The sequence below is a fragment of the Bos grunniens genome, chromosome 16, assembly GCF_055505025.1.
Source record: "Bos grunniens cultivar Pamir isolate PY7600 chromosome 16, Bosgru_T2T1.0, whole genome shotgun sequence".
In the NCBI taxonomy this organism is placed as follows: Eukaryota; Metazoa; Chordata; class Mammalia; order Artiodactyla; family Bovidae; genus Bos; species Bos grunniens.
The window spans coordinates 26291620-26307447 of NC_141180.1; the positions used below are offsets into that span (position 1 = coordinate 26291620).

At 39.4% G+C, this 15828-nt stretch overlaps 1 protein-coding gene across 3 annotated transcripts in view; it reads left to right on the top strand.

Moving 5' to 3' along the window:
- The first annotated feature begins 531 nt into the window (after positions 1–531).
- The window catches only part of CFAP107 (cilia and flagella associated protein 107), a 30101-nt gene continuing 14804 nt past the window's right edge, over positions 532–15828 (top strand). For 2 of the 3 annotated variants that reach the window (XM_086343759.1, XM_086343761.1), the window contains exon 1: positions 532–827. In XM_086343759.1, the coding sequence (XP_086199885.1) occupies positions 714–827 (114 nt within the window). In that variant the 5' untranslated portion in view covers positions 532–713. Of the gene's footprint in view, positions 828–11294; positions 11842–15828 lie in introns of all 3 variants that reach the window. The other variant, XM_086343762.1, reaches the window with a different exon arrangement.

The window sequence follows — 15828 nt, forward strand, 5'->3', positions numbered from 1 at the left end:
ATCATATTTATTAGCATTCTTCCTGGAAGCCCCTTAGGCAAAGGGGCAGACGAGCAATGAACAGAGCCCAGTGGTAAAACAACTGAATCAGAATGGATTTAAATCTCAGGTCTCCAGATGTGTGACTTGAGGTAGCTACTTAATCCCTCTTTACTTCAGTGTCCTCATCCATAAAATGGGTACAGTTATGGCACCTGCTTCATAGGACTCTTTGAGGGTTAAACAAGTGAGTACATGTAAAGGTCTCAGCATGGGCCTAGCATGTCAGCATTCATTAAACGGTAGAATGTAATTATCTCAGCTCATCTAGGTATAAAAATCTAGCATGCATGATACCTCTTGGTAACCAGGAAGTTACATGACATGGAAACCAGGTCCTTCTGGCTCCTGCTTTTGTGGTGACTGCTGTTGGTTTGATTTACTTTTTTAACATCAATTTTGCTTCTGAGGAATCAGCTGCCCCCTTAAGGAGAGTATTTATACTCACAGTCTATCACCATGGAGAATGTCAACAGTAGGGAATCCAAGATCACATCACCTCTTTCTGGAGGCTGAAAGTGGACTCTCAGGGCCCTTTAATCCTGCAAATTTAGCTGGGTGTCATCTCCATTCTGACTGCTGAAAAGAAAAAAAGGCACCCCAAACTCAGCAGCTTCATAACGTCTCCCACCCTGAAACCTTAAACTGTGTCAAGTCAAAGAAGCTTGGGACAAATGCAGTTTCTTACTGCCGTAAGTCCACAGTCATCCTCCACGCCGAGCTGGAAGATTGAGACCAAGTATTCAACCAGAGTGCTCACTGGAAACTGGACAGAGGAGAGGAGGAAGGTAAGTAAAAAGAAGGTGGACAGAGGGCTCAGAAGGAGACCTGGCAGGGAGGATGAGTGAGAGCACTGTGTGCGTGTGTGCTCAGTCACTCAGTCCTGTCCTACTCTCTGCAACCCCGTGAATTGTAGCTCGCCAGGTTCCTCTGTCCATGGAATTTTCCAGGTAAGAAAAGAGTGGGTTGCCATTTCCTACTCCAAGGGATCTTCCCGACTCAGAGATCCATCCCTTGTCTCCTGCATTAGCAGGCAGATTCTTTACCACTGTACCACCCGAGGGTATTATTATTATTTCTAAATCAAGGACCACAAATACTTGGATCTTAAGAAGGTGGCATTAGGAACTCTGTGCAGAGAGACTCCCTAACACAGAGGAGTTATATTCAAGCAGTTATCAAAGTCCCCATTTATATCTTGAAAACATCATAGTACAGGTGTCAATAAGGTTGTGCCTTGAAGTTCTATAGTCAGTGGAGTGTCTCTACGCATCTGATATTCTCTGTTCCTAATTTAGCTGCATCTTGATTTGAAGAACATCTGCTCTCCCTGGGCTGGTCCTTCCAGATGTATTACCTGTCAAGGCAGGCTTGACACTCCTTGTCTTCATGTCCAGGTGCTCTCTGGCGCCTGTTCCACAACTTTGCCCTGCCTGCGCATTTCACCTTTCACTTTCAAAACAGAACAGGCGTGTTCTTGTTGTTCCCATGTATCTTAAAGACCATCTCAAAATACTTTTCCTAAATTGACCTGCATAAAATTGAGTATCTTCGTTTGTGGCAATCAAGACTGACCCACATAAGTTTCTGCAGAGACATCTAGACATCTTCATATCTTCTTGGAAAATAGTCAAAGGAAAGAGGGTGAGACAGAATTGGTAGCTTTGGTGTAAGTGTGGGGAAGGTTAATAGTGACTTCTGAGAGCTAGAAAAGGCTCCTTTCATGTGGGAACCTTAGCATTTGTCACCCTTCTGGTCAGACATAGCTTTGGGCCATTTTTTAGCTCTGACTGCACTTGTTTTTGTTTGTGGAATAGGTGTGTGTGTGTAATCCAAGAGCAAGAAAGAATGGTTAAGCATTCTTTCGGGTAGGCAAAGCAGTACCCGGGGAGATTATGGGCTGATCCTACACTGACTGAGAGGAGATTGCATAAAGAGAGCAGAGTAAGAAAGCTATGGTACATTTACACAATGGAGTATATTAAAAAGAATACATTTGAATCAGTTCTAATGAGGTGGATGAAACTGGAGCCTATTATACAGAGTGAAGTAAGCCAGAAGGAAAAACATCAATACAGTATACTAACGCATATATATGGAATTTAGAAAGATGGTAACAATAACCCGGTGTACGAGACAGCAAAAGAGACACTGATGTATAGAACAGTCTTATGGACTCTGTGGGAGAGGGAGAGGGTGGGAAGATTTGGGAGAATGACATTGAAACATGTAAAATATCATGTAAGAAACGAGTTGCCAGTCCAGGTTCGATGCACGATACTGGATGCTTGGGGCTAGTGCACTGGGACGACCCAGAGGGATGGTATGGGGAGGGAGGAGGGAGGAGGGTTCAGGATGGGGAACACATGTATACCTGTGGCGGATTCATTTTGATATTTGGCAAAACTAATACAATTATGTAAAGTTTAAAAATAAAATAAAATTAAAAAAAAAAAAAAGAGAGCAGAGTTGGAGCAATTTCAGAAAGATGGCAGACTAAGAAGTTCCAGGTCCCTTCTTTTCCCACGGAAACACCAGTTCAGTTCAGTTCAGCCACTCAGTCGTGTCCGACTCTTTGCGACCCCATGAATCGCAGCACACCAGGCCTCCCTGTCCATCACCAACTCCCGGAGTTCACTCAGACTCACGTCCATCGAGTCAGTGATGCCATCCAGCCATCTCATCCTCTGTCGTCCCCTTCTCCTCCTGCCCCCAATCCCTCCCAGCATCAGAGTCTTTTCCAATGAGTCAACTCTTCGCATGAGGTAGCCAAAGTACTGGAGTTTCAGCTTCAGCATCATTCCCTCCAAAGAAATCCCAGGGCTGATCTCCTTCAGAATGGACTGGTTGGATTTAAAAAGCAACTATTAGCCTAATTGAAACAAATATATGGGAGCTCTGGAAAACAAAGGTCTACAGCAAAAAAATCAAATGCCCATTTTAGAGAAAGCCACATTCAAAATAGTAGGAAACTCCATGGTGTTTTTACCTGCCCTCCCCCATTCCTGCCCCAGCACAGCACAGTGCAGTGTGGGGGAAGCAGTGGCCCAGCTCCCAGTTCCCTCCCTGGAACACAGAGGGAGTGGAGCAACACTGTAACTTGTCTGGAAACTGCCGGAGGGATTGGTCTCTGTTTTGCTAACTCAGAGCTCAAACAGGAAAAAGTGGATGGTTCATATTTCAGGCCAGGAAGAGCTTGGAAAGCAGTAGTGGTCAACAGCTAGTGAAAGCTGCCAGGGGACTACAAGTTTGCAAAGGTCTGGGGGTAAGAAATTATAGGTAGAGGAATGCAACAGAACATCTAAGACTCTGAAAAGAAACCAGAGAGAGGCTTCTTGGAAAAATAAAGGAATTTTAAAGCAGCTATGTTTACAAGGAGAAATAAAAAGCACAGATACACACAGACACAGAGTCGTAGGCAGGATGCATGCTCATGTTCAGAAAAGTCCAAAGAAGAATTAAAACCTTCATACCTGACTGACTCCAAGGCTCAGAACATGCCCACTACTTAGTAGAGATCTTTCCTTGTGTGGAGCCAGTCTGCAGAGACCAGGAGAGATGGCTATTTTTCTCTCAAGTGCTCAGTGTTAAAAAAAAAAAAATAAGACTTAAAAAGAAACAAGAAAAGATGGTCCACTCAAAGGAAAAAAATTAAGTGGCAGAAACAGTCCCTGAAGAAACACAGGCAGCAGTAGTACCAGAGAAAAACTAAAAAACAAAACAACAACAAAAAGAAACCTGTCTTAAATATACTTAAAAAGCTAAAAGGAAGTGTGAACAAAGAATGGAAGGAAATCAGGAAAATAATATATAAGCAAAATGAGAATATTAGTGAAAGATAGAAGTTCTAAAAAGGAATCAAACAAAAATGTGTGTGTGTGTGTGTACTCAGTTGTGTCTGACTCTTTGTGACCCCATAGACCGTAGCCCACCAGGCTCCCCTGTCCATGGAATTCTCCAGGCAAGAATACTGGAGTGGGTTGCCATTTCCTCTTCCAGGGGATATTCCTGACCCAGGGATCAAAGCCACGTCTCCTGCATTCACAGGCAGATTCTTTATCCCTCAGTCACCTGGGAAGACCAAATAAAAATAAAGGAATTGAAATATACAGTAACGTTTATGAAAAAAAAATTCACTAGAGACATTCAAAAGTGGGTTTGAACAGACAGAAGTAAGAATCAGAAAACTTGAAGATAGACTGTTTGAAATTATTGAGCCTAGGTAGCAAAAAGAGAAATGAATAAAGAAACAAGAGCAGAGACCAAAGACTTGTGGGACACCCTCAAGCTGACATATACTGACTATGGGATAAATTAAAAGAGAAAGGGGCAGAGAGATTATTTGAATAAATAATGACTGAAAACTTCCCACACTAGATATGGATCTACAAATCCCAGAAGCTCAGTGGAGACCAAATAAGTTAAATCCCTAGATACTCACACAGAGACAATTATAATCAATCTGTTGAAAGTCAAAGAAAAGGAGAGAATCTTCAAAACAGCAAGAGAAAAATGACTCATCGCATACAAGGGAGCCCTAATAAGATTATCATTAGATTTTCAGCAGAAACTTTGGAGGTCAGAAAACAGTGGGGTGATATGTTTAAAGGGCTTAGTCCCCACAAACCAAAACCTAAACAAAACCAAGCCCCACACCCCAAAAAACCCCATCCCATTATTGACTGAGAATAGCTTAGCCAACAAAACTTTCCTTCAAAAATGGAGAAATAAAAACATTCCCAGATAAACAGAAGCTGAGGGAGTACTGCTACATCTTCCCTACAGGAAGTGCTAATGGGAGTCCTTGAAGTTAGTATGGAGAAATGGTAAATCGTAACTTGAAGTTATATGAAAATATAAAGACCCCTGGTAAAGATAAATGCACAAATATAGACGCCATCATTATTGTACTTTTGGTTTGTAATTCCATTATTTTCTACACAATTAAAAAACACAAAACCATAAAATATTATAAATTAATGTTAATGGGTACACAGTATATCAACATGTAATTTGTGACATCAATAACATAAAATGAGGGAGGGCAAAGCTATATCAGAGTGGGTTTTTATTAATGAGTTAACGCAAGATAGTATGAATTTTAAATAGATTGTTATGCAATTTGGATGGACATAGAGATTATCATACTGAGTGAAGTAAGTCACATAGAGAAATAATATATGACATCCCTTATACAGAATCTAAAAAGAAATGATACAAATGAACTTATTTACAAAGCAGAAACAGACTCACAGACTTAGAGAATGAATTTATGGTTCCCAGTGCGGGAAGGGAGGGGAGAATGGATAATTAGGGAGTGTGGGATAAACATGTACACACTGCTATATTTAAAATGAATAACCAACAAGGACCTACTATATAGCCCAGGGAACTCTGCTCCAGGTTATGTGGCAGCCTGGACTGGAGGAGAGTTTGGGGGAGAATGGATACATGTGTATGGATGGTTGAGTCCCTTTGCTGTCCACCTGAAACTATCACATTATTAATCAGCTATACTCCAGTATAAAATAAAAAGATGAAAAATTAATTAAAAAATAAGATAGATCACTATAAATTTAAGATGTTATGTATAATTCCCATGATAACTACAAAGAAAATCTCTCTAAAATATACACAAGAGGAAATGAGAAAGAAAAATAGGCCACTACTAAAAATTAAATAAACACAAAGAAAAGTAGTAATGGTGAAAATGAGGGGCAAAAAGCCCTATAAGACAAAAAAGAAAACAAATAACAAAACGGTAAAAGTAAATAACAGTAATTACTTTATTTTTTCTTTTTTTTCAGTAATTACTTTAAATGTAAATAGATTAAATGCTCATCAAAAGAGATTTGCAGAATGGGGGAAAAAACACGATTTTTTTTCATCCACCATCTATGAGACTGTTTTTAGATCTAAGGACATGCAAAAGTTGAAAATAAAAGACTAGAAAAAGATACTCCCTGCAAATATCAGCTCAAAGAGAATGAGGTGGCACTGTATTAATTTCATAGAAAATGAAGTCTAAGTAAAAAAATGTTACAAGAGCCAAAGAAGAGGAGGGTATATTGAAGAAAGGATCATGAAGAAATAGAAAGTATGAATAGACATATAACTAGTAAGAAAATTGAATCAGTAATCAAAGAGCTCCCCAAAATAAAAGCCCAGGACTAGATGGCTTCACTGGTGAATTCTACTTAGCTTTTAACTACTTTAACACAGGGCTTCCCTGGTAGCCAAGATCTGCCTGCAGTACAGAAGACCCCGGTTCCATTTCTGGGTCAGAAAGATATGCTGGAGAAGGGACAGGCTACCCACTCCAGTATTCTTGGTGGCTCAGCTGGTAAAGAATCCATCTGCAATGCGTGAGACCTGGGCTTGATCTCTGGGTTGGGAAGATCCTCTGGAGAAGGAAACACCCACCCACTCCAGTATTCTGGCCTGGAGAACTCCATGGACTGTATAGTCCATGGGGTCACAAAGAGTTGGACACAACTGAGTGACTTTCACTTCACCTTAACATAATAAAGACCATATATGAAAAGCCCAGCTACAATCATACCCATGCAAAGGAATGAAGTTGGACACCTACCTCACACCATATTCAAAAATTAATTCAAAATGAATCAAAGACCTATATGTAAGGTCTTTAGGTCTATATGTAAGGTCTTTAGGTCTATATGTAAGACCTAAAATTATAAAACTCTTAGAAGAAAACAGGAGAAAAGCTACATGACATTGAATTTGGCACTGACTTCTTGGATATGACACCCTAAACATAGACAACAAGAGAAAAAATAGATAAACTGGACTTCACCAAAATTAAACTTTATGTATGAAAGAATTTATTGTCAAGAGTGAAAGCAGGCTCTTGCAGAGAGATATTTGCATGTTTATATTATTAACAGCATTATTCACAGGAACTGGAAGGTAGAAGTAATTCAGTGAGGAATGGATAAGCAAAATAGAGCATATACATACAATGGAATATTACTCAATCTTTAAGAGAAAGGAAATTATGAAACATGCTACCGTGTAGATAAACTTTGAAGACACTAAGTTAAGAGCAATGTTCAGTTCAGTTCCGTTGCTTAGTCATGTCTGACTCTTTGCAACCCCATGGACTGCAGCACGCCAGGCCTCCCTGTCCATCACCAACTCCTGGAATTTACTCAAACTCATGTCTGTTGAGTCGCTGATGCCATCCAAAGATGTCATCCTCCATTGTCCCCTTCTCCTTCTACCTTCAATTTTTCCCAGCATCAGGGTCTTTTCAAATGAGTCAGCTCTTTCATCAGGTGGCCAAAGTATTGGAGTTTCAGCTTCAACATCAGTCCTTCCAATGAATATTCAGGACTGATTTCCCATAGGATGGCCTTGTTGGATCTCCTTGCAGTCCAAGGGACTCTCAAGAGTCTTCCAACACCACAGTTCAAAAGCATCAATTCTTCAGTGCTCAGCTTTCTTCACAGTCCAACTCTCACATCTATTCATGATCACTGGATAAACCATAGCCTTGACTAGATGGACCTTTGTTGGCAAAGCAATGTCTCTGCTTTTTAATATGCTGTCTAGGTTGGTTATAACTTTTCTTCCAAGGAGCAAGTGTCTTTTAATTTCATGGCTGCAGTCACCATCTTCAGCGATTTTAGAGCCCCCCCAAATAAAATCTCTTACTGTTTTGACTGTTTCCCCATCTATTTGCCATGAAGTGATGAGTCTGGATGCCATGATCTTAGTTTTCTGAATGTTGAGCTTTAAGCCAACTTTTTCACTCTCCACTTTCACTTTCATCAAGAGACTCTTTAGCTCTTTTTCACTTTCTGCCATAAGAGTGGTGTCATCTGCATATCTGAGGTTATTGATATTTCCTCCAGCAATCTTGATTCCAGCTTGTGCTTCATCCAGCCCAGTGTTTTTCATGATTTACTCTGCATATAAGTTAAATAAGCAGGGTGACAATATACAGCCTTGATGTACTCCTTTTCCTATTTGGAACCAGTCTGTTGTTCCATGTTCAGTTCTAACTGTTGCTTCCTGACCTGCATATGGGTTTCTCAAGAGGCAGGTCAGGTGGTCTGGTATTTCCATCTCTTTCAGAATTTTCCATGGTTTGTTGTGATCCACCCAGTCAAAGGCTTTGGCAGAGTCAAAAAGCAGAAATAGATGTTTTTCTGGAACTCTTGCTTTTTTGATGATCCAGTGGATGTTAGCAATTTGACCTCTGGTTCCTCTGCCTTTTCTAAAACCAGCTTGAACATCTGGAAGTTCACAATTCACATACTGTTGAAACACAGCTTGGAGAATTTTGAGCATTACTTTACTAGCGTGTGAGATGAGTGCAATTGTGTGGTAGTTTGAACATTCTTTGGCATTGCCTTTCTTTGGGATTTAAATGAAAACTGACCTTTTCTAGTCCTGTGGCCACTGCTGAGTTTTCCAAATTTGCTGGCATATTGAGTGCAGCACTTTCACAGCATCATCTTTCAGGATTTGAAATAGCTCAACTGGAATTCCATCACCTCCATTAGCTTGTTTGTAGTGATGCTTCCTAAGGCCCACTTGACTTCACATTCCAGGATGTCTGGCTCTAGGTGAGTGGTCACACCATAGTGATTATCTGGGTCGTGAAGATCTTTTTTGTACAGTTCTTTTGTGTATTCTTGCCACCTCCTCTTAATATATTATGCTTCTGTTAGGTCCATACCATTTTTGTCCTTTATTGAGCCCATCTTTGCATGAAACATTCCCTTGGTATCTCTAATTTTCTTGAAGAGATCTCTGGTCTTTCCCATTCTATTGTTTTCCTGTATTACTTTGCATTGATCATTGAGGAAGGCTTTTTATCTCTCCTTGCTATTCTTTGGAACTCTGTATTCAAATGGGTATATCTTTCCTTTTCTCCTTTGCTTTTCACTTCTCTTCATTTCACAGCTATTTGTAAGGCCTCCTCAGACAGCTGTTTTGCTTTTTTGCGTTTCTTTTTCTTGGGGATGGGCTTGATCCCTGTCTTCTGTACAATGTCATGAACCTCCGTCCATAGTGCAGTGTTAGTCACCAGAAGACAAATACTGTGTACTCCCACTTATACAGTGTGTGCGTGTGTGCTCAGTCACTTTAGTCGTGTCCAACTCTTTTCAACCCCATGGACCTCCTCCCCCAGGTTCCTCTGTCCATGGGATTCTCCAGGCAAGAACACTGGTGTGGGTTGCCATACCCTCATCCAGGGGATCTTCCTGACCCAGGGATGGAATCCACGTCTCTTATATCCCCTGCACTGGCAGGCGGAATTACCACTAGCGCCACCTGGGAAGATCTGAGGTACAGCAGAGTAGTCAAATTCATAGAAATAGAAAGCAGAATGGTGGTTGCCAGGTGCTGAGCAAGGGAGAATGGAGAGCTGTTGCTTAAAGGGGACAGAGTTTCAGTTTGAGATGATGAAAAAGTCCTGCAAGTGGATGGAGGTGGTGGTTGCTCATCAATGTGAATGTTGTTAATGCCACTGAGCTGCACACTTAAAAGTAGTTAAAAATGGGACTTCCCTGGTGGTCCAATGGCTAACACTGCAAACTCCCAGGGGACCTGGGTTTTGATCCCTAATTAGGGACGCACCTAATTAAGTGGATCAGTAGTAAAGAACCTGCCTGCCAAAGCAGGAGAACCAAAAGATGAGGGTTTGATCCCTGGGTCCAGAAGATCCCCTGAAGAAGGAAATGGCAACCCGCTTCAGTATTCTTGCCTGGGAAATTCCATGGACAGAGGAGCCTGGCAGCCTACAGGCCATGGGGTCACAAAAGAGTTGGACATGACTTAGCGACTGAGTGCGTGCGTGCACGCACACACACACACACACACACACGGAACTAGAGTCCACATGCTACAACTAAAACGATTCTGCATGCCAAGACTAAAAATCCTTTGTGCTGCAACTAATATGCACTGCAGCCAAATAAAAATAAAAATAGTCAAAATGGTAAATTTTATTATGCATCTTTTACTACAATGAATTTCAAAAAACAATGAAAAATTGTGATATAATAGGGCTTTTCTGGTGGTGGCTCAGATGGTAAATAAATGCAGGAGACCTGGGTTCAATACCTGGATGGGGAAGATCCCCTGGATAAGTGAATAGCTACCCACTCTAGTATTCTTTTCTTTTAAAATTTATTTATTTATTTTTATTGAAGGATAACTGCTTTATAGAATTTTGTTGTTTTCTGTCAAACCTCAACATGAATCAGCCATAGGTATACATATATCCCCTCCCTTTTGAACTTCTCTCCCATCTCCCTCCCCATCCCACCCCTCTAAGTTGAGACAGAGCCCCTATTTGAGTTTCCTTAGCTATACAGCAAATTCCAGTTGGCAATCTATTTTACATATGGTAGTGTAAGTTTCCATGCTACTCTTTCCATGCATCTCACCCTCTCCTCCTCTCTCCCCATGTCCACAAGTCTATTCTCTATGTCTGTTTCTCCACTGCTGCCCTGTAAGTAAATTCTTCAGTACGATTTTTCTAGATTCCATATATATGTGTGTTAGAATATGATATTTCTCTTTCTCTTTCTGACTTACTTCACTCTGTACAATAGATTCTAGATTCATCCACCTCATTAGAACTGACTCAAAAGCATTCCTTTTTATGGCTGAGTAATATTCCGTTGTGTATATGTACAACTTCTTTATCCATTCATCTCTAGAAGGATATCTAGGTTGCTTCCATATTTTAGCTATTGTAAATAGTGCTGCAATGAATAATGGGATACATGTGTCTTTTTAAATTTTGATTTCCTCAGGGTACATGCCTAGGAGTGGGATTGCTGGGTCATATGGTGGTTTTATTCCTAGTTTTTTAAGGAGTCTCCATACTGTCTTCCTTTGTGGCTCAGCTGCTAAAGAATCTGCCTGCAATGCGGGGGACCTGGTTCTATCCCTGGGTGGTGAAGATCCCCCAGAGAAGGGAAAGGCTACCCACTCCAGTATTCTGGCCTGGAGAATTTCATGGACTATATAGTCCATGGATACAACTGGACACAATTGAGGGACCTTCACTTTCACTTCACTTTCATACCATCTTCCATAGTGACTGTATCAATTTGCATTCCCAAAACAGTGCAAGAGCATTCCCTTTTCTCCACACCCTCTCCAGCATTTACTGTTTGTAGACTTTCTGATGATGGCCATTCTGACTGGTGTGAGGTGATAGCTCATTGTAGTTTTGATTTGCATTTTTCTTTTTTTTTTTTTTTTTACAGGTACCTGGGAGTTTTATTTTTTTTTTTTTTTAATTTTATTTTTTGAGCAAGGCTATGGTTTTTCCTGTGGTCATGTATGGATGTGAGAGTTGGACTGTGAAGAAAGTTGAGTGCCGAAGAATTGATGCTTTTGAACTGTGGTGTTGGAGAAGACTCTTGAGAGTCCCTTGGACTGCAAGGAGATCCAACCAGGCCATCCTAAAGGAGATCAGTCCTGGGTGTTCTTTGGAAGGACTGATGCTAAAGCTGAAACTCCAATACTTTGGCTACTTCATGCAAAGAGTTGACTCATCGGGAAAAACTCTGATGCTGGGAGGGATTGGGGGCAGGAAGAGAAGGGGACGACAGAGGATGAGATAGCTGGATGGCATCACTGACTCGATGGACATGAGTTTGAGTGAACTCTGGGAGTTGGTGATGGACAGGGAGGCCTGGTGTGCTGCGATTCATGGGGTCGCAAAGAGTCGGACATGACTGAGCGACTGAACTGAACTGAACTGAATAATGAGCAATGTTTAACATCTTTTCAAGTGTTTGTTAGCCATGTGTATGTCTAAACAGAGAAATGTCTATTTAGGTCTTATTCCCACTTTTTGATTTTTTTTTTTTTAAGCAGACGTATGGGTTTATTTACTTATTTATTTTTACTTTACAATATTGTGTTGGTTTTGCCATCCATTGACATGAATCTGCCATGGGTGTACATGTGTTCCCCATCCTGAACCCCTCTCCCACCTCCCTCCCCATCCCATCCCTCTGGGTCATCCCAGTGCACCAGCCCCGAGAACCCTGTATCATGTGTCAAACCTGGACTGGCAATTTGTTTCACATGTATGATACTATACATGTTCCAATGCCATTCTCCCAACTCATCCCACCCTCGCCCTCTGCCACAGAGTCCAAAAGACTGTTCTATATATCTGTGTCTGTTTTGCTGTCTCGCATATAGGGTCATTGTTACCATCTTTCTAAATTCCATATATGTGTGTTAGTATACTGTATTGGTGTTTTTCTTTCTGGCTTACTTCACTCTGTATAATAGGCTCCAGTTTCATCCACCTCATTAGAACTGATTCAAATGTATTCTTTTTAATGGCTGAGTAATATTCCATTGTGTATATGTACCACAGCTTTCTTATCCATTCATCTGCTGATGGGCATCGAGGTTGCTTCCATGTCCGGGCTATTAAAAACAGTGCTGTGATGAACATTTGGGTACACGTGTCTCTTTCAATTCTGGTTTCCTCGGTGTGTATGCCGAGCAGTGGGATTGCTGGGTCATATGGCAGTTCTATTTCCAGTTTTTTGGGTTGTTTGTTTTTCTGGTATTGAGCTGTATGAGCTGCTTGTGTATTTTGCAAATTAATCCTTTGTCAGTTGTTTCATTTGTTATTATTTTCTCCCATTCTGCAGGTTGTCTTTTCACCTTGCTTATAGTTTTCTTTTTTGTGCAAAAGCTTTTAAGTTTAATCAGGTCCCACTTGTTTACTTTTGTTTTTATTTCCATTACTCTAGGGGGTGGGTCATAGAGGATCTTGTTTTGAATTATGTCATTGAGTGTTCTGCCTATAGTTTCCTCTAAGAGTTTTATAGTTTCTGGTCTTACGTTTAGGTCTTTAATCCATTTTGAGTTTATCTTTGTATATGGTGTTAGAAAGTGTCTAATTTCATTCTTCTGCATGTCACTGTCCTGTTTTCCCAGTACCACTTATTGAAGAGGCTCTCTTTGCTCCATTGTGTATTCTTGCCTTCTTTGTAAAAATAAATAAATAAATAAATAAGGTATCCATAGGTGCATGTGTTTATTTCTGTTTTTTTTTTTTTTTTTAAATCTTGTTCCATTGGTCTATATTTCTGTTTTTATGACAGTACCATACTGTCTTCATGACTGTAGCTTGGTAGTATAATCTGAAGTCAGGAAGGTTGATTCCTCCAGCTCCATTCTTCTTTCTCAAGACTGCTTTGGCTATTCAGGGTCTTTTGTGTTTCCATTTGAATTGTGAAATTTTTTGTTCTAGTTCTGTGAAAAATGTTATTGGTAATTTGCTAGGGATTGCATTGAATCTGTAGATTGCATTTGGTAGTGTAGTCATTTTCACAATATTGATTCTTCCTACCCAGGAACATGGAATATCTCTCCATTTATGTCGACTTTGATTTCTTTTATTAGTGTCATAATTTTCTGTGTACAGTTCTTTTGTCTCCTTAGGTAAGTTTATTCCTAGATATTTAATTCTTTTTGTTGCAATGGTGAATGGGATTGATTCCTTAATTTCTCTTTCTGATGTTTCATTGTTAGTATATAGAAATGCAAGTGATTTCTGTGTATTGGTTTTGTATCCTGTGACTTTGCTGAATTCACTGGTTAGCTCTAGTAATTTTCTGATAATTTCTTTATAGTTTTCTATGTACAGTATCATGTCACCTGGAAACAGTGAGAGCTTTACTTCTTTTCTGATCTGGATTCCTTTTATTTCTTTTTCTTCTCTTATTGCTGTAGCTAGGACTTCCTATGTTGACTACTGTGTTGAATAATAGTGGTGAAAGTGGACATGCTCATCTTGTTCCTGATCTTAAGGGGAATGCTTTCAGTTTTTCACCATTGTGACTAATGTTTGCTCTAGGCTTATCATATATGGCCTTTACTATGTTGAGGTAGGTTCCTTCTATGCCCATTTTTTGAAGAGTTTTCATCATAAATGGGTGCTTAATTTTGTCAAAGCCTTTTTCTGCATTATTGAGATTATCATATGGTTTTTATCTTTAAGTTTGTTAATATGGTGTATCACATTGATTGATTTGCATATGTTGAAGAATCCCTGGAATAAACCCAAATTGATCATGGTGTTTGAGCTTTATGATGCATTGCTGAAATCTGTTTGTTAAAATTTTGTTGAGAAATTTTGCATCTATATTCATCAGTGATATTGGCCTGTAGTTTTCTCTTTTATGTGTTATCTTTGTCTGGTTTTGGTATCAGGGTGATGGTGGCCTCCCAGAGTGAGTTTGGAAGTGTTCCTCCCTCTGCAATTTTTTAAAGCATTTTAGAAGGATAGGCATTAGCTCTTCTCTAAATGCTTGATAGAATTCTCCTGTGAAGCCATCTGGTCCTGGGCTTTTGTTTTTTGAGAGATTTTTGATCACAGTTTCAATTTCAGTGCTTGTAATTGGGTTGTCCCTAATTTCTATTTCTTCCTGGTTCAGTCTTGCAAGATTGAACTTTTCTAAGAATCTGTCCATTTCTTCCAAGTTATCCATTTTATTGCCATATAGTTGTTCATAATAGTCTCTTATAATCCTTTGTATTTCTGCATTGTCTGTTGTAACTTCTTCTTTTTCATTTCTAATTTTGTTAATTTGATTCTTCTCCTTTTTTGCTTGATGAGTCTGGCTAAAAGTTTGTCAATTTTATTTATCTTCTCAAAGAACCAGCTTTTAGTTTTATTAATCTTTACTGTTGTTTCTTTCATTTCTTTTTCATGTATTTCTGCTCATATCTTTATGATTTCTTTTCTTCTACTAATTTTGTTGTGTTTTTTTTGTTGTTGTTCTTTTTCCAGTTGCTTTAGGTGTAAAGTTAGTTGTCTATTTGATGTTTTTCTTGCTTCTTGAGGTAGGATTGTATTACTATAAACTTCCCTCTTAGAACTGCTTTTGCTGCAGCCCACAGGTTTCGAGTTGTCATATTTTCACCGTCATTTGTTTCTAGAAAATTTTTAATTTCCCTTTTGATTTCTTCAGTAACCTGTTGGTTATTTAGAAATGTATTGTTTAATCTCCATTTTACAGTTTTTCCTGTAATTAATATCTAGTCTCATAGCATTGTGGTCAGAGAAGATGCTTGTTATGATTTCAATTTTCTTAAATTTACTGAGGTTTGACTTGTGACCTGAGATGTGGTCTATCCTGGAGAATGTTCCATGTGCACTTGAGAAGAAGGTGTATTCTTCTGCATTTGGTTGGAATGTCCTGATGATATCAATGAGATACATCTCATCTAATGTATCATTTAAGACTTGCATTTGCTTATTAATTTTCTGTTTTGACAATCTGTCCATTGGTGCAAGTGGGGTGTTAAAGTCTTCTACTATTAATGTGCTACTGTGAATTTCTCCTTTTATTTCTGCTAGTGTCTGTCTTATGTATTGAGGTGCTCCTATGTTGGGTGCATAGATATTTACAATTGTTATATCTTCTTCTTGGATTGATCCCTTGATCATTATGTAGTGTCCCTCCTTAATCTTAATTACAAGTGTCCCTCTTGTAATTGTCTGTATTTTAAGGTCTATTTTGTCTGATGTGAGGATTGCTACTCCACCTTTCTTTTGCTTTCCATTTGCCTGGAATATATTTTTCCATCCTCTCACTTTCATTCTATATGTGTCTTTAGGTCCGAAGTGGGTTTCTTGTAGACAGCATAAATATGGGTCTTGTTTTATATTCATTCAGCCAGTGTGCGTCTTTTTCTTGGAACATTTAATCCATTTACATATAAAGTAATTATTGATATATATGTTCCTATTGCCATTTTCTT